General features: G+C 37.0%; 1 protein-coding gene across 12 annotated transcripts in view; it reads left to right on the top strand.

Moving 5' to 3' along the window:
• Nucleotides 1-20104, top strand: part of RTTN (rotatin) — a 145381-nt gene that overhangs the window by 66637 nt on the left and 58640 nt on the right. For all 12 annotated transcript variants that reach the window (XR_012157271.1, XM_073331720.1, XM_073331724.1 and 9 more), the window contains 6 exons: nt 379-533; nt 1450-1669; nt 5516-5644; nt 7120-7227; nt 10997-11155; nt 15309-15380. Coding sequence is in view for 11 of the 12 variants with exons in the window: in XM_073331720.1 (XP_073187821.1) it covers nt 379-533; nt 1450-1669; nt 5516-5644; nt 7120-7227; nt 10997-11155; nt 15309-15380 (843 nt within the window). In the remaining variant the exon portion in view is untranslated. The remainder of the gene's footprint in view (nt 1-378; nt 534-1449; nt 1670-5515; nt 5645-7119; nt 7228-10996; nt 11156-15308; nt 15381-20104) is intronic.

The following is a 20104-nucleotide window of genomic DNA, read 5'->3' as shown; positions in this document are numbered from 1 at the left end:
ATCAGATTGAGTCTTTCAGGAGATGTAGTAAAACAGGAGGATATAATTTGAACTAATATCTCAATTGCATGTGTGTATCTTTCACCTGCTTTTTGGAATCTCAGGGAAATAATTCATGTGACATTTGCATTATCTTGAATAGTACTGCTTCATAATGCAGTGTACTATGACTTAATGATCAGAACTTTCCTTGTGTACTGCTTAGTAGACTGGCAGACCTAATAGAAAATTATACATTTCAGGTTTTTAAAAGAAATATTCTTTAATGAAATTATTATACTAAATTGTAACTTATAACAAGTGGACCAAAAAAAAAATTCTCAGTAGACAGGGTATTAGAATAGGAATCAAAGATTTGAATGTTGTTCCCCTCTTTAGAATTCAAGTTCACTGCTAGACCTTCTGGTGCGATCTGAATCCCAGGTGCAGGATGAAACAGATGACATACAGACTGCTGTCAGGCAACAACTGCAGAAAGAACTGATTGGTCTCTTTAACACGTTGCTACTCTGCTTCACATCAGTTACTGACAGGTACAGTATAAGAGGATCTGTCCACATGATTCAGGGTTCAAGTATATGGTAGCTGAAATTTAGTAATATAGTAATGGTTATAGTATAGTAATAGTAGAGTAATATAATTATAAGTCCTTGGTGGCGCAATAGAAATAGATTGCAACTACATAGTTCCCATGTATTTTTTTTAAATACCCTCTCCCCACTGTATACATGATTGTGTATATTTTATGAACATGAACAGACTTATTTAGTCAAATCAGACTGTTTATGGTTTCTTCAAAGCAATAGTCTTTTCTTTTTTCTCCAGTTCATTTTATTTTTATCTTTAAAAGTGAGGAATACATCTTTTTTTTTTTTAAGAAAAAGGAGGGGGAGCGGTGGTTTTTGTTCTTTGTTTTGTTTTTTACAAAAATCCCTGCTGATTGCCACATTTTGCTTAACACCTGGGTTCATGGCCTATAACACTGTACCATTTTTAGCTGGAATCTAGCCTGGTAGCACTTTAACTACAGGAAATATCTCTGATACCTTTATCATCTCTAAAACCAGAGTGAATTTTTAAAGTGCAACTAGTGAACTTGGCACTTTTTTTCCCTTCTCATAACAAGGGATCCATGATTCTGGATTTTTCTTTCCCTCTCTTTGGTGTGTTCTTTAGTATATTACAGGGTTCTTTCTGTATTCATCCATTTTTTTATTTGAGTGAGTGTTCCTATTTCTTCACAATGAAATTTGGGGCTTTTAGAACTGAAAAACACTTGAAGCTGGAAATGCCAAACTTTGTTTTTCTTCACCATATACAAGAGATTTGATACCTAGATTTATAGAACTACAGGAACAATAAGATGTCATTGGCATCCTATCAAATAATAATGATTAAGTTAACTTTTATACTTCCATCTGATACATTTGCCTTTTTTATTTGGAACAGAAAGGGCTTGGAACTTACTGATTGTGTCCGAACACAGCTGGCTCTGAAACTGCTACAGTGTTTACGGGTAACAGATGCACCCCACTTTTATGGATTGCCTTCTTTGGAGAGAACATTACGAGGAATGGTCCATGTCACTGCACACCCAGGATGGAGTTCATACTCTGCAACAACTGAGCCATTCACAATTTGTATGAAATATTTGACAGGTCTTCTTGAGGTAAGTAGCTTATGTTATCACTTGTATATTTGTGGTAACAACCGTAAAACAAGGTACATATTACTCTTGTGAACCATGTTTGTTTTGTTAAATGAAATATGATTATTGGGAAATTTTACTTGTTACTCTTGTGGCACAGTGATTTCAGCGAAAACTGAACAATGAATGAATTCTGGGTGTGTGTACACCATGCAAGTTGTAGGGAAGGAGTATCCGATAAAAAAATATTTTACTTCACCAGTTAGAAATCAACAAATAACTTATGAGTGGTGGAGTGAAGCAGATCCATTTTGACCAGTTTGAAATTGTATATTTCAATGTCTTTGTGTTTGGTAAGTTGGCCACATTTGATCCTCCCCTGGACCTTTTAATACCTTATGAGGTATACATGTTGACCATCACCACTACATTTCAAAGTGAGCTGCTAAGTTATTCAAGTATGAAGGTGCAGCATGGTCTTCCCCCTCTGTGCACTTTGGTCCTTACCCTGTTCCAAATTAAATAAATGACAAAAGTCCATTGACATAATTACATAGGATTGATTCCTTTATGAGCTTAGTAAAAGTCTATGCAAAATGTACTGTGCATATATAATTTTCAAAGAATCTAATTGATGAAATCAAAATTAATTTAATCCCAAACTTCTCAAGTCTATGCCAAATGAGGACTATTTTCATGCCAAATATCAACTTTTGATGCTCTGCTTTTCTGGCTTTAGTTGTAAAACAGTTGTTTTTATAATGTCCTCACTACATATAAGGAAGTGGGGTCCTTTATTTGGCTGGAAGGAGAAGGTGAATTTCCCTTTGCATGCACAGGGCTTTTCCGGCAGGTTGATAGGAAGAGGGTTGTTGCCCTCATTAAGGCCCCTCTTCTCCGCCGCGCCCCCTCCCCCCGGTACAATTACCTGTTCAGGTAAAGAAGCAGGACGCAGTAGAGCCAGACCAGGTCAGTGGGGGACAACAACTGTCCACTCCTCATAACAGCTGCCTTAAGAAAGGGGTGTAGTTATACCCAAGGGAGTTCTGGCAAAGCCGTCTTTAGCCTGGACAAGGCTAGCAGCACCCACAGTTCCACCTATGGAAGTGGTTAAAGTAGCAGACTTCATTGGTACCTACTGTGGGCATTATGCTAGTCATGGCTCTTCTCAGGGGTCTGGGAAGGCATTTTCTCTCACCATCAGATTGGCTGAGGTCAGGTGGATTTTTATCCTCCCCTCAATGGGTTAGGGCCTGGTAGGGTATGAAAGGAGGAATAGGCCATAAGGGGTTAATGTCTCAACTCGTTATGTAAGCTTGTGGCAAAATGTCCAGTGCAGGTACACCGTATGGAATGGGTACGATGATCAGGTAAAATTGATTGGTAAAGGATTTAAAGGAAGAATCCTTTAAAGCAGCAGAGAAAGGGGATTCGGGGTTTTTATGACTAATATAGTGGGGAGTTAGCCCCTCCCTTATAGTTCCCTTAACCACCATACAAGGAGTGGGTAATGGGGTTAAAGTAGTGAGGTCAGTGGGATCTGGATTGGAAAGGGGGAAGGCTGATAGCAGCCCCCAGAATATAAACACACATGGAATTACCTACACTGTACAGTCTTATCTGGTGTGTAATCCCAGATATTTAATTAAATTAAAACCACATGCAGTGCCTCCTACTCTTCTACTGGCATAGCCAGACAGTGGGGAAGGTTTTTTCTTCCTATTTTTTTATCTCCAATATGGCAAAAAATAAACTGAAGACTAAACTGTGGAATGTAAATGTTCTGGGTGGACACTAAAACCAATCTGTAGTGACAAGTATTAATCTAAATTAAAAACAAATCAATCCAATTTGTGTTGCTTTGTGCTTATGTTCTCTCATTTTTGTACCTGTTAGTTTCAGACAAGAGTATCACTAAATTATAGGAGGTAAATAAGGCTAGTACTTTTTCAAAATCACAATGTCCTTTGTGTGTTGGACTGAGTTTTATAATTAAGAAATACGAAAGAGAAAAATCCACAGGACATCTCCCTAGTGGCAAAAGTCCTTTAGAGCTGCAAAAAAAGAAAACCTTGGTAGGTAGGTAAGATAGCGGTAAACTAGGGAAAGCATAGTGGGCTAAAGGAATAATTTCATTGTTTGTAAGCCCCAAACCTTCATTTTCTGGTTCCTTCATTTGTTGTCAAAGTCTATGGAATTATTCTCCCCCCTGCATTCCCCCAAAAACTTATCTGTCTTCTAAAATAAAATATTACAAATAATTTAGTACTCTTAAGTAATCTTATAGTAATGTAGAGTAGCTGCAAAGTGGAGGAAAACAGTTTGTCTAGATTTTAACTTTGGTCTACCAACAGGTTATCATGAAGAGTGAAAAAAGAGATACATCAGGGGTTATTCTTTCAGATTCAAATTTTAAACATTGTTGACAGCTTTGCTAGCTCTGTGAAAAGACTATTCTGATAGAAACATTTTACTTTTAATTTAATTGTCAGCTTCTGAAATAACTGAAGACAGTCAACCAATGTCTGGAAGTCCTGAAAGAACTGATTACTATAATCAAGTTGTGATGAGACAAAAACATAGAGTTCAACAGCTGATTTAGCAATTTGGCAAGTTCCTAAAGTGGAAGTAAAATATTTGGATCCACTTGATTGATGAAAGCTTCAGATGGGAGTGTAGAATCAAAAATGGGACCAAGATTATAGATGGTGTCAAGTAATAGAAAGTGATCAGATTAACAGCTAGGATGAAGGCAACAGGGAACCAATTTCTAACATTTAGGTCCTGTCTGCAGTAAGTTTCATGCAATTTCAAGTGAACCCAGATATAACAGATAACTTAACAGTGAGTTGGTTTAGGGTTTTTATGGAAGGGGATGATCTGAAGGACAGGCAAATAGGCAAGTTATAATAGCAATGTTTTTGATGGAAAATGTTCTTTAGGTGTAATTCTTACACCTAATGGTTACATCAGTTTTGTGATCATATCACTGTTTAGCAGGTTTTGATGTTTGATGTTTAAAATTAAAATTCCTATTTATATCAGTGCAAGTCAAAATAAACTGCCCAATATAAACCCTCTTCCTGTAGTGCAAGTTTTGTACAAAGCACCAACAACTAAACACAGAAGCTTTTTTTTACAGAAATCTTGTAATAACAAATTTACTTTTAGCAAGAAGTAAGACATTATCCGTACCATCCCCTTTTTTTGAGAACCCAGACAACCATAAATAATTTCTTCATAATATTGGAAGGCTTGCTATCCAAGGGACAATTATAAAGAGCTACAAAATATTTTAATTGACGGTCATAACTGTAAAGTATGTGTGTCTTTATCAGCCATGCAAAAGAAGTTTTATTTTTAAGTTATCCAAAGGGAATGTTTTAATACAAAATAGTAACTTGGGATATAGGGTTTGCGGCAAGCTGGATATGTGAATTAGTCAAGGCTAAAAATCGAGCATGTTTAGCTAAACAATACATTGTAATCCCAGGCATACTAATACAAGACTCAGAACAAAAACACCTGATCATGAATAACTGTGTGTATCACAACCACATAAAAGATCCATTAGGTCCCAGGCCCCTAGACAAATGAAGGACATTGCAGACCTGAGTGAGAGCCAAGAGAAGGGAAGGACATTGAACACTGGGGTACAGCCAGAACACAAACGAACCTCTGACCAAGTAGCTTATAGAAATGTAAAATATTTCTAAAATTGCAGGTAAAGGCTGCTATTTACACTAGTCATGATTTAAATTAACTGAAGTCTGCAGGACTGTTTGTATTTATCTATGTATTCCTCATAGTAAAGCCACCATGAAATTATGTTGCTTTATTTTATTTTTATTTTTTATTTTATTACAGGTCATCTCATCTTTTTATGTTGAATGGGGAGGAAATGCTATGTCCTTCATGGGCAAAGGCGTCACAAAGAGCACAGTGCTTTGCTTGCTTCACTTGTCCCATGAAATGATGGCTCAAGCCAAAAATATGGTGAGAGCTGCCCTTAGTTTGTCATCTGTGTGATTAAAGCATTGACACGTTGTTACTGACAGAGTTCAAACGTACAGTCTATTTTTGCTTGACTTTAGAGAGCAGAAAATTGAATTTTAACTGATGTTTTCCTTGGAAATGTGATGCTTTAAATTACTGAATTTGAACTCTAGGGAATGCTAATATCACTATTTTAAGTGTACCACATATACTAGCTAAAGTCCAATTCTGCTAACCTTACTTACTGAGCAGTATCACCCTGCAAGTAGTCCTTCTAATTTAAGAGGAAGTACTTGCAGAATGAGGTACTACTCAAAGGCAAGGATGGTAAATCAGGACTAAAAGTATGGTATTTACTTCTAAAATATTTTTGTAATAAGTATAGTGTCTTCAAAATTATTTTAAGTGAGTTTGCTTCTGGTACTTGGAAACGGTACAGTTGAAAAAAAAATAGAGGTTCTTTTAACAGAATGCTGCACAATATTAGAACTTTCTTGTGGTAATGTTGATGTACAAGATGCTGATTCAAGTCCTGAAACATGTTCCTAATGTTAAATGTGTGAGTGAGTCCTATTAAATTTAAGACTGTGCTTAAGCTTTGTGCTATATCAGAGCCTAAATAAACACATTGAGGTCCTGGACTCTTCTATTAAATATCTTACATCTTTGTGCAGATGTAGATAAGCACCTAAGCAATTTTATAGATTATGTGAAAAATTAAACTGGCTAAAAATTCCTACTAATGAGTATTGTTTCATTTTCTTTAATTAAATCCTGATAATGTAACGTCCAAATGTGCTTGTGACCATATTCTGCAAATTCAGTTTTTTAGGGTTAAGAGTAAGGTGGAAGCCATGGTCCTGAGCTTAAACTGGCTAAACACAATGCCAGAATTTTACTGTAATTCATTTTGGGAGACTAAAATAGAGTATAGGAATGCTCTCTGTTAAGACTGAAAAAAATTTAGTTCACACTGGGTGCAGATAGCAGATGTCTTTAATTCTGCTACTCATATTGCATTGTATTTTACTCTGGAAATAGCCCCAATAAAATCAAGGGGGCTTCTGGTGAAGTAAAGTACTACACAGTTCAAGGATAGTAAAGTTAGTGTCTTGGATAGCACTTCTCACTTGTGCAGCTAATCAACAGAATTAAGCTGTGACCCTTTCCTCTTAGCTCAGCGTTTATTTTTCTTTGTTAATTTAGAAACCATTATACCATATGAAGACAATAGTCTTGTCTTACAGACAAGTACATTTTTAATTTTAATTCCGTTTATAATGCAAAAAGTGTTTTATACCATACAGTAATATTGTTAAGCTTTATAGTTTGCCTCCAGAATCTTTGCCATACAATATTGTGCTTTGTACTGAAATAAAGGGGAAAAAAATTAGCTTATATAGTTGGAGGGCAGAGTTAATTTGAACTGTTACTGTCTGAAATAAATCCTTTTCATTTTTTTTTTTTCTGATCAGGACTGGGTGTCTCTCTGGTTCTTGCCTTACGATAAAAGTGAAGAGCAAGTTCCTTCTCGGCTTGGTCTGGCATGGCTAGTTCCATTATGGGTAGATAGAGATCCTGAGGTTAGTGTACTCTGGCATAAAACTGTTGCTCCAACTTTAAGAAACAAATGTATTACAAATCTAAAAACTATGTTTAATATTGAGACTTAACTAACTTGTCATAATTTTAAATGTGTGTTTTAAAAAAGTATTCTAAAGAATAGTTGCTGTTAGAATGTTTCTGTCAAAGCATCTTGAAACAAATCCCTATCCTCTAGGGATGTCAGGCGATTAAAAAAATTAATCGTGTGATTAATTGTGCTGGTAAACAATAATAGAACACCATTTATTTAGATATTTTTGGATGTTTTCTACATTTTCAAATTGATTTCAGTTACAACACAGAATACAAAGTGTACAGTGCTCACTTTATATTTATTTTTGATTACAAATATTTGCACTGTAAAAAACAAAAGAAATAGTATATTTTAATTCACCTAATACAAGTACTGTAGTGCAATCTCTTTATAATGAAAGTTGAACTTACAAATGTAGAATTATGTACAAAAATAACTGCATTCAGAAATAAAACAATGTAAAACTTTAAAACCTACAAGTCCACTCAGTCCTACTTCAGCCAATCGCTCAGACAAACAAGATTGGTTACACTTTGCAGGAGATAATGCTGCCCACATCTTGTTTACAATGTCACCTGCAAGTGAGAACAGGATTCGCATGGCACTGTTGTAGCCGGCATTGCAAGATATTTAGGTGCCAGATGTGCTAAAGATTCATATGTCCCTTCATGCTTCAGCCACCTTTCCAGAAGACGTGTCCATGCTGATGACGGGTTCTGCTCGATAACGATCCAAAGCAGAGCAGACCGATGCATGTTTGTTTTCATCATCTGAGTCAGATGCCACCAGCAGAAGGTTGACTTTCTTTTTTGGTAGTTCGGGTTCTGTAGTTTCCGCATTGGAGTGTTGCTCTTTTAAGACTTCTGAAAGCATTCTGCACATCTTGTCCCTCTCAGATTTTGGAAGGCACTTCAGATTCTTAAACCTTGGGTTGAGTGCTGTTAGAAATCTCACATTGGTACCTTCTTTGTGTTTTGTCAAATCAGCTGTGACACTTTTCTTAAAACAAACATGTGCTGGATCATCATCCGAGACTGCTATAACATGAAATATATGGCAGAATGCAGGTAAAACAGAACAGGACACATACTGTTCTCCCCCAAGGAGTTCAGTCACAAATTTAATTAATTCATTATTTTTTTTACGAGCGTCATCAGCATGGAAGCATGTCCTCTGGAATGGTGGCCGAAGCATGAAGGGGCATACGAATGTTTAGCATATCTGGACTGAGAGGTCAGATATGGAGTGATAATTGTTCTCCCCAGGTGATTTTTTTTTTTTGTCTTTTATCTTTTTTCTGTGAGAGTGCATTCAAGAGCGTAGTGATTGTCTTGTTTCACCCACATAGGTGTTTTTGGGGCAGTTAGTGCACTGGATGAGGTACACCACATGTCATGATAGGTATGTGTAGGACTCATGGATCTCGAAACGTGTGTTGGGGGATGGTTATTGATCACTGTAGCATGGGAGATGATATGTTTGCAGGTTTTGCATCTGTTTTTATGGCAGGGTCTGATGCCACCTTGAATTGGTGAGTCCTGATCTGTGGGGAGCTTGCTTCTGATGTTGAGTATGGAGCGATTGTTTGAAGGCCAGAAGAGAGGGTTGGGAAAGATTTCTTTCAGAATGGAGTATGGATTGTAATTGTTTAATGATAACGCATATGGGCTTCAGGGTTGGGTGGTAGGTGACAACTAGGGATGTTCAGTCAGAAGTTTTTGGTTTGTTTGTTTTTGTTTTTCCTGTGTTGAAGTGGGTTCTCTGAGTATTTGGATGGCCCATTCCATGATGGTGTCCTTGTTTAGTGAAGGCAGTTTTAAGTGTGTTAAGTTGTGTATCCTGGGTTTTCTTCTTGGAGCATATTTCCATGGTATCTGAGTGCCTGACTGTAGGTAACTAATTTCTTGGGGTTGTTACTAAATCTGTGAAGGTAAGAGTGGTGATCCATGAGTTTCTTGATATAGTTCCATTGCTGAAGCTGATCATGGTGTTCAGGAAGTTCATGCTGGTGTGGGACTGTTCTAGAGAGAGTTTGATGGATGAGTGGTGGTGGTTGAAGTTGTGGTGGAAATCTGTGAGGGAGTTTAGGATGTCTGTCCAGATGATACAATATCATTGATGCGTCTCCGATATGTCATTGATTTTGTGGTGCATTTGACCAGATAGTCTTCCTCACGGTGGCCCATTGGGAAGTCATCCTAGTTCCTGCGGCTGATTTAAAAACAAAACAGAACACCATGTCGCCTGAGGGCAAACACTTCTTACAAAAATCACTCCATATCTGACCTCTTGGTCTTTGTCTTCAAAGGAAACCTGCACTACACCTTCATAAGACAAGACTGGGAACTTAAACTGATAACTCTGCTAGACACCAAAAATGACTTAATAAATATTTGATTTATGGCTTGTTACAACAATCTGCAACTCACTGACCCTCCTTTGTCCAACTACTGTACAGGTAAAAAGAAAAGGAGTACTTGTGGCACTTTAGAGACTAACCAGTTTATTTGAGCATAAGCTTTCGTGAGCTACAGCTCACTTCATCGGTTAGTCTCTAAGATGCCACAAGTACTCCTTTTCTTTTTGCAAATACAGACTAATACGGCTGTTACTCTGAATACTGTAGAGTTGTTAACTGCCCATTGAATTGTCTCTTACAATGTGAGTTAACTCCTTATCGGTTCCACCCTTGTATTTAGCTTTGTCATTGATTACCTGCCCCAGATCTGAAGAAGAGCTCGGCATGAGCTTGTCTCTTTCATCAACAGAAGTTGGTCCAATAAAAAATATTATCTGAGCCACCTTGTCTCTACTAAAAAAAAGTTCCTATTAACATGACTTGCACAAAAATTTAAAGCAAATATGCTCAGATCCAAACTATCAAGAATGTTTTATTTAAAACTGATTATCTGGAACTTTACATATACAATTCCAGAACAGGCTTACTCTGAAAAGTAACTAGATAATGCCAGCTCCTTACTCATCATGTCTGCTTTCTATGTGTATTCAGTCCTATTGCCTTATTTTAGCAACTATCTTTGGTTTGATCTTTAGTGGCAGTTAGATGACACTATGATGGTGGACACCAGAGATGAATCTAAATAGAATATGTTGGGCTTGTTGCCTTTTTTTCCACAAAAGTTATGACCACATTGACGAGAGGAGTATCTGAGGGGGTGTTTTGTATTTTACAATTTGGGTAACAAGGTGTTCAGGAACAACTCACTCTCCATCTTTAGTCAGGGATACAGTCATAGTAAACTACTTACAAGACAGTGTATAAACAGCTTTAATCAACCAGGTTTCAAGTCTAGTTTAAATACTGGTGCCATTTACAATTAAAAAGAATATTCAGGTGTTGTTCTTTCATATGACATATTTACAGATGTTTGTAGGCTTCAGATAAGGCATCTGCATCCATTTTCCTGCTGAGCAGTTAATATTTATACTTGTTAATGAAAATATATATACAGAAAAATGCTCCTTTTATGTTTGTTAGGTGGAGAGAATTATCTCATCCAAATACTGAAAGCTATGTTGTCGGTCTTTTATATGCTCTTGTGTGATAATACAAGTAATTCATTAGTAGCTGTTCAAGAGAATTTAGAGATAATGAAGACTGCATGCTTCATTATAAAGGTTTAAGAATGAATTATGAAATATTAACATTTCATACAATGAAATACAGCTTCTTTCTTGCTAAAATGTTCCAGGTAAGGTTCACCTCCCTTGGAATCGGATCAGCTCTTACATCTCTTGAATTAGGGTGCATTGCTTTAGCAGAGAGCTGTCAGAACATTTCAGGAGGGTTATGGGGAACAGTGATAAACATTCTTCTGGACCAATCAGAATGTAGCATGGTACGCAGAGAGGTATGTCTTTGTTTGTCCTCCTATTGTCCATGAATACACATTTCTCTTATGAATGTATCTTCAAGGGAAAACGTAGTACAAGATGCTTCCTTTGTAAGCTGTTACTGAGAGGAAAGCTTCCAAGACTTTCTCAGGTGGCACAACATTCCTGCTGCCTTGGAAGTTAAATGCTACCTAATGAAATACATCTTTTTCTTGTCTTGTCTTAGCATTCGCTTGAAAAGCACCAGAGACATGACTACTAATGTAAAGCAGAAGTAATTTGTTTCAGTGATATGCTAGTCTCAGTGGGGTCATAAAAATAATGAGTTGCACACAAAGATACTGTCTGCTGTTACTTTATTTAACCTTATAAGAATAATCTCTAGCCATTCTTGCTATACATTTTTAAAGCATCTTGAATTCTAGACTGCAAATGGTTTTAAGTTCATTTTGATGTGGTATATAATGCAGGGGCTTTTCTTGTCTGCTTTTCTCCATGTTAAAAGAAATTAAAGGTTGGGTTCACTTTATGCTCATTACTTAACTTTGTACATTAAACTGTATTTTTCTTTTATATAGAAAAGTGTATCAAAATACTAATTGGTAATAAGTGACATATATGTGCTACAGATTGTAAATTAGAATCTTAATCCTCTGCAGTTCAAGACCACTTTCACATTGGTAGCACACCACAGCACTGTGTAAAATAAGCTATTAAATTATACGTACAATTTGTATTTGTCATCCAGTAGCTGCTTACTTAATTTAAATAGTTTAAAAAAACACTCTAGAGGTCTGTCTTTTCACATGTTATTCAATGGGTGGTTTGTAAGCAACAAAAACTGCAAGGTGATGACTAGTGGTTTGTCTATTGCTAGCTAAGAACACCATGATACTCAAATATAAAGCAAACTTGTGTACACTTTCAAAACCAGTGTATGCTACTGGTCTCCGTTGCAACTTCTGTTAAATTCTGGAATATGCTCAAATTTTATTTATACGTTGACAGTTTAAGGTTGATGCACTATTCATGAATAAGCATCAGAGGTATATTTTTGTCCAGTGTAGCAGGTATTTATAATACAATAAGCATCTCACCTTAAATAGAAAATTCTTATTTCTTGTTTGTTGATAAACCCATTCCCAGGATACCTCTCATGGACTGGAAGGAAGCCTTATCAACAGGTCAGCGATTGAGCTGTAGGATGATGAAATCACAGAAGTGTAGGTCTGAGGGGACGTTTAGAGGTCATCAAGTCCAGCCTTCGGTGCTGAGGCAGGATCAAGTAAAACCTAGTGCATTCCTAGAGAGGTGTTTGTCCAACCTGTTCTTAAAAAATCCATTGAGGATTCCACAACCTCCCTTGGAAGCCTGTTCCAGGACTTAACTTTCTAACTATAAGGGTAGTTTTCCCTAATATCTAACCTAAATCTCCCTTGCTGCAGGGTTAAGCCCATTATTTCTTGTCCTACCTTTTAGTGAATATGGAGAACAATTGATCACCATCCTCTTTATAACAGCCTCTAACATATTTGAAGACTGTTATAAGGTTCCTGCCTCCCCCTTCAGTCTTCTTTTCTCAAGCCTAAGCATGCCTAGTTTCTTAACTTTCCTCATAGGCCATGTTTTCTAAACCTCTTATAATTTTTGTTGCTCTCCCATAGAATCTATCTCCAAATTCTCCACATCGTTTTTAAAGTGTAGAGCCTCAAACTGGACATAGTACTCCAGCTGAGGCCTTTCCAGTGCTAAGTAAAGAGGACAGTTACCTCCCGGATATTATGCACAACACTGCTGTTAATGTACTCCAGAATAATATTAGCCTCTTTCACTACTGTGTCACACTTTTGGCTGATATTCAGTTTGTGATTTGTTATAACAGGTCTTTTTCTGCAGTATTACCACCTAAGCCAGTTATTCCCCATTGTGTAGTTGGGAATTGGGTTTTCCCTTCCTAAGTGTAGTACTTTGGCACTTGTCGTTATTGAGTTTCAACTTGTTGATTTCACATCAATTCTCTAATTTGTCAAGGTCATTTTGAATTCTTATCCTATCCTCAAAAGTGCATGCAACCCCTCTGAGCTTGGTGTCATCCACAAATTTGATAAGCCTACTCTCCACTCCATTATCCATTCATTAGTGAAAATATTGAATAGTACTAGACCCAGTACTAACCCCTGTGGGACACTACTAGATACGCCCTCCGTTTGGTAGTGAGTCATTGATAACTACTCTGAATGTAGTCTGTCAACCAATTTTGCGCCCATCTTATAATCATTTCACCTTGATAGTATTTCCCTGATTTGCTCATGAAAATATCATGTGGGACTGTGTCAAAAGCCTTACAAAAATCAAGATGTATCAGGTCTACTGGTTCCCCTTATTCCTTAAGCCTGTAATCCTGTCAAAGAAAGAAATTAGGTTGGTTTGCCATGATTTCTTCTTTACAAATCCATGCTGGCTATTCCTTGTAACCCTACTGTCCGCATGGTCCTTACAAATTGATAGTTGAATATTTTTTTCCAGTTTCTTTCCAGGTATAAAAGTTAGACTGACTGGTTTATAATGTCCTGGTTGTCTTTGTTCCCCTTTTTGAAGATAGGTGCTATGTTTGTCCTTTTCCAGTCCTCTTGAATCTCACCGACCTCCATGACTTCTCAAAAATAAATTGCTAATGGTTCTAAAATTGCTTAAATACCCTAGGATGAATTTCATCAGGACTTGCTGACTTGTTTACATCTAACTTACCTAAACATACTTTCACCTGTTCTTTCCTTATTTTCGCTTGTGTTCCTTTTCCCTTGTTGTTAATATTAATTGTGTTGAGTATCTGGTCAGCATTAACTTCTTTAGTGAAGGCTGAAGCAATATAGGCATTAAGAAATTCAGCCTTCTTGAAATGAATCTATAGGTTTGTTCTGATATCTCAGCTCAGAGCTAGACACACTCATCCAAACGGGGCTGAATCTGTGAACCATTTATGAATTTAATGTAACACACTTCTCAATTTAAAATGAAATAGTAATTTTCCTTCTCTGTTTTCCCTGTAGCCATAATAAAGCTTTGAACTGCATGAGTCACCTTCTATTGAAAAATAGAGCTAGGAATGTTCAGCCAATCGTTTATATCTTTTAGTTGTGTTGAAAGAGTTTAAAATAACATCTGTAAATGTCTTTTCAGTTTGCTTCAGTGACCACAGTGCAACCAAGATGTAGTTAGATTCAAGCTTTATAACTGAGTTTTAAGACATTAAAAAACACTTCAGCCAAACATTTACTTAACAAATTACCTATTCCAAATAAAACCACTTGTGAGCATTGCTGCACAAAAAAAGCTTTCAAGGAGTTTAAACCTCTCATATTGTAAAACTTAATGCTCACATCATCATAGAGCTGTTGGGATCATCTTTTATTGTATTTTCTAAAATGATTTAATGACACTAGATAGAATTATTTCACATTTTATCATTGAACACATTGTTTAAAATATGCCCTAGATATTTAAAGGGGAAAACTTAAATGGCATTGGCACTGTGTTGTTTGTGTGGCAGCATGTGTTTGGTGCTACACAAAAAAAGAAAGACACTGTCCTGCACCAGTGATCTTACAATATAAACAAAAATAGTCAAGCACATAAATGCATTGAGGGTCATTGTTGAAGGACTTCGCTGAAGTGGTGTCTTAAAAAGAGTCAACTTGAAATCTACTCATTCTTTTTTAAGTTTAAAGTAGTTTGTTTCTACACCTGCCCCAGACTTCCTCTGCCTTTTTTGATGTGTTTACAATCTCATTTCCCTGTTCTTTTAAAATATTTTTCTCTTTACTGCTGCTCTGTAAAATCTACACAAACATTATACTGGGAAAACAGTTAAACTGCTGTACAAAATGCTTTTAGTTTCCCAAAGTAAAGATTTTTTTTTCCTCTAATGTCTTTGTTTGAGTAGTTTTAGGTGTTTGTGATTTTTAAGGTGACTGTGTGCCTTTTAAACTTTCTAGAAGCTTGAAATTTGAAACAGCCTCAGTAATATTTCAGGCAGCGGGGTGACTTGCTGATTGACATATCAGTTTGACCTATGCTTTTGCTTTTAGAGTGCTGTTGGATCTGGTTACTTTGCTTTGTTTAGCTGCTGCAGCAAGATGGCAGTATCGATGCTTTCATTTCTTTTTTTAGGCTGCTTTTATTCTTCAGAACCTTCTTGTAATCCCAATGCTAACTGAAGAAGTGAAAGATTGTGCTTGGCAGGTGAGTAACTACATTTTAATAAGAAAAGTCCATGTGGTAGAAGTAGATTAATTGAAATTAAAATAATTTTGCATCCTCAGATATTTATTGCATGTAAGTATAAGTGAAAGAAATCATTCTGTGTAGTTGTCAGAACTGATTCAGGTATTTTTCAAGAGAAAAATATGAATATTCATATTCTTTTCATGTTTTCAGTTAGAGTTGGAGAGAAAAAATATCTTTTTGTTTAACTATATGGAATGCAACATACAAAGTGTAGCTGATAGTGATATTACGTAACATGAGTAATTCAGATTCCTTGAGACATATTAGTAATTTGTTTTGGCCAAACTCAGAATGTGATATTACTTAGGTAGGGGGGAAAAGACCACTTTGGGCATATATTTTAATACATTATAAAACATCTTAAAAGTATCAGTAGGTGGAAACAAAGTAGTCATTTTTTACCCCCCCTCCACACCACCCCCCCAAAAAAAGGGGGGTGGGGATCATGCTGTGTAAATAACCTTGGTCGCTCTTTTAAAATTTAAAATTTCAAGCGCCTCTATATATTCCAGCTTGTGGGATATGGTACGCCTGGTGTTGAGATGTGGAACTGCCTTGAAAAGCCATGCTCATTAGTGGGTGCATGAGAGGCCTTGCATGAGGGTGATGTCCTTTCCCTTCTCTGTTGAGGGACTGCACCCTTCAACCACCTCAGTTCTTCGCCATCATCAAAGAGAGTGAGCAGATCTCACCTTTGTGTTCTTAGACTAGACCTTCCCTTATCCTAGGGTAAGATTTTCTTGTAAACATTTAGAGTGGCACAATGTAGAGTTCTTCCCTTGTCCCAGGGGTCTTTAGCCCCTTAACAGGACCATTTTGAGCCCAGAACCACATAAGGACTTCAAGAGGTACATTTCCTACCTGGTGATCATATCAAAAAGAGACACTCACATTCAGTGCCTTCTGTGGCTGGGTGAGACCTACTTGGAAAGTCAGTATGCAGTTTATATGCCTTTACTTGCTGTGCCATAAGAGAGAGATGCTTGAGGCTTCAGTCCCATCTAGTTCTCAATGTATATAGCCTGGTACTCTGATGGGCTCATTGGGGGCGCAGAGACTAGCCTCCGTGCCAGCGTCTTGTTACATACGACCCAAGATACACTTTCCACTTCGGCTTCAGTGCTGCCTTCTGTTACTGTCTTGAAACCAGAATCTCTTTGGCCTTATATTTAGAGCAAAGCCCTTACCCAACACCACTGGTGCTGGCTAAATCTAAAGCACAATCAAAGAACAAACCATCATTGCCTATTAAGTTCTCAGTAGCCTTGGTGATACTGGAGAAGTGCCCATCTGAGCACCTACTCCTTATTTTGAACCATTGAACCTGTCTAGCACTGACTCCTCTGTTGCAGCACCACAAGCCTGCTCAGGACCCATTTGGATAAAAAGGAGAAGAGGAAGCATATGGCCCCACAAGAGAGGCAAAAACAGAACACAAAAGAGGAAGTGCCATTTCTCTCCACTTCTGTACTCTGACCAACAAGTGATTTGAAGACATAGACAGCGGTGCTGTTGCCTCTTCTCCACACTCCTCCAGATCCAGATGTCATGACACCAATTTAACTTGGACCTCTCAAAAGTTTAGATTCTGCTAACACCTTTGATTTCTCTGTTTTGAGAATCCCCTGACTCAAACACAAGACACCAAACCTCTTCCTTTGCCTCAAATCCACACATCATCATACGGAGGCCCTCTTCAATTACTCATGTAGCCATATGTGCAGCACTTGTCTTTTGGAAGTTGCAAGAAAACATCAGCACTGGTGCTAATAACTGGTACACTCTGTTAGTACCAATGCCCTCATCAGCACCTGTCTCTCATTCTGCATAACCATAGCCTTCCTTGTCTGCACCAGTCCCCCAGATCTGCAGAAAATTCTGCCTATATCTCAGGAATAGAATTGAAACTCTATCAGAGGGACCCTGCAAGACTCCTTTTTTTGAGGCACATTCAGATGGCACCTCCCAAGAGGATCAACAAGGATTGAGGAGAACATTCCTATCTCTTATCTGTGGAGGCTAGAATACTATCATTGTAGTGTATCCAAAACCAAATCCACTTCATTTCATTACAGCTTTTAGGGGATGAGAACATGAAGGTAGACCCTCAAATATGGCCCGTTTTAGTCTTTGTATATGACCGTTAAATTTAGCTGATGTACTTTTAGGCCTGGTCTACACTAAAAAGTTAGTTGACCAAGCTACATCACTCAGGGTTGTGAAAAAAATCGACATTCCTGAGGAACATAATTAAGCTGATCTAACCCACAGTGTAGGCAGATCTAGCTTGATAGAAGAAGAATTCTTCCATCTACCTAGTTACCTCCTCTTGAGGAGGTGGATTACCTATGCCAGTGGAAGAACCCCTCCCATTGGCATAGATAGCGTCTACATTGAAGAGCTACAGCGGTATAGCTGCAGCATTTCAAGTGTAGACAAGCCCTTAGAGAGTTGAGAATTATAATATGAAGACATTTGCAATAACATTTTAATATTGGTTACAAAGATTTTCACAAAAATGCTTTGTCTTTTTATAAAAGAAGTTTCAAAGGCTTAAAAGTAAGGTGTGAAAGAATCAAATCACAATATTCCAAATGAGGTATAACAAATTTGTAACTTCTACTAGTACTGATTTGAGTTAAAGTAATTCTTATTAAGAAACGCAATTTAGCTGAAATGTCATTTGTCACTTAAGTATTCATGCTGAAAGATATTATCAAACAAGATTTCAAGGTAACTGGTTGAGTTAATACAGTAGAGAGTCAAGTCACCAATTTAAAATGTAAAATTACTACCAGGATTAAACTTTGTACTGGAAAAAAATATAGCTTCCTCCTCTCCTTGGTGTCAAGTGTAAGGTGATTTATCTGTAAACCATCTAACACAAGAACATTCAAAAGAAAAGCTGACAAAAGGAATATGGAGGGTAGTAGGGAAAAGTGTCATAGGCATGCAGTGCATTAAGATTTTTATTCCTGAGGCAAACATTTAAAAGGTTGTTAATAGAGAATGCAGCCCAGATTTTGGATGTTAATGTTTATTGCATAGTTAGTGTAGTTATTTTTCTTGATGGCAGCAAGCTCTGTCTCTCCCATGTCTTTAAAATGGCAAAACAAACTTTTGCCATCGGTAAAAATCAACCCATATAATTTGATGTTGTTGGATCACAACACAGTATGTTATCTCAAGGTTGTTGAAGTCCGTGCATGCTGTGAACATAATTGGTGAAAGACTTCAGTGCTTTTTAGCACACCCCTGTGGCCATGAATGGCTTGGGACAAGGTTTTTAAACTGGCATAGGCATTTCTGGATATCAAAACTTGAACTCAGTGTCATCACATGCATTGTCTGCAAAATTCCCTGATTATGCAGAAGTTGTGGTTGATATAATTAATGCATAGTGCTGATAGCTCTGTGCATATGGAGTGCAACCCTGTAACTCATTGTTAACAATTTATACAAAGCAGAGAAGTGTTTGTCAAAGTAACTGTTGCATTCTTATTGTGTTTCAATTGGTGCAAAAGGCAAAAAATGTTGATTATTTGGACAGTTATGTATTGACGCTACATTACGCACACTAAAAAGAAGAAAAGGTACTGCTGGGTTATTACTCAGAATAACTTTATAACCCAGAGTATACTTTGTCCTTCTAGTTTGTTACCCACTTGTTTTTCTTCCAGTTAAGCTTAAATTCTGCAGAAATTGATATGTTAGGGCCTGATTTGAGTCCCATTGATGGTGACAGGAGTCTTTCCATTGACTTAAATGGGCTATGAATCAACTTCCATGCCCTTTATATACCAAATAAAGCCACCACCAATGGCAAGTTGTTTTTTCTTTCAAGGAATTTTTACAATAGTTTCTCTTAAAGCAACATGAACTGCTATTAGGACTTCTTTTCAGAGTAAGCTTTTCTTGTAATGTGCTTTGTTTGAACGTTACTCAGTGTGAGTTCCATTGTCAAGTAATGCTTAATTATTTTTTACAGTAAGTTCAAATTAGGTCTAGTGAAATCTAGTTGAATGTTAAGTTCATTACATATCATGTTGGGAAAATATTTTTAATCTAAGAAGTCACTGTAATAGTCTTAGATTGGAGACAGTCCTGTTAAGTCTTTCTCAAAAGGTGTAATACAAGTCTTCAGATTTATTTTTTTCTAAATTCACTGCCTAAAAATGAGTGCTTTAGAAACTTCTTGGCTTAAAATCATTCCCTATCCCTCCTTGTAGCCTTATATTTATTTAGCTGTGTCAGATTTTCTCTTACTGTTTGGTATATTTTATTTTCTGAATAGGTTTATATTTCTTATTGGATTGGAATGAATGGATGCATCTTAGTGTTTCTGTAGCTTCAATCAGTGTCTAATTTGTTCAGGATACTTATGTTTAGGGGCAGAGAAATTAAGTATATTAGAGTGCTGTGAAGGTGCAATGTCCTTTAGTGGATCTGCTGTCACCCCTGAACTCTTAATATTATTTTTATTGTTAAAAGTAAGGAACTTTCTCGGTAAAGAGTATTATGTGCATTGTAGCATATGCCCTCTCAGTGCATGGTTTAGCAGCAGCATCTATTGGCTTCTGAGCCAAGATTTCTAAGATTCCTTACGTTATTTTAGCAACTTTAGCTTTGCTCAAAGCTACTCCTTTTTCCCCTTTGAAATGAACTGTCAGTCGCTATCC

The sequence above is a fragment of the Lepidochelys kempii genome, chromosome 2 (assembly GCF_965140265.1).
Source record: "Lepidochelys kempii isolate rLepKem1 chromosome 2, rLepKem1.hap2, whole genome shotgun sequence".
NCBI lineage: Eukaryota > Metazoa > Chordata > Testudines > Cheloniidae > Lepidochelys > Lepidochelys kempii.
Note: the sequence above shows the minus strand (reverse complement) of the source record. Positions and strands in the feature narration are given on the sequence as shown.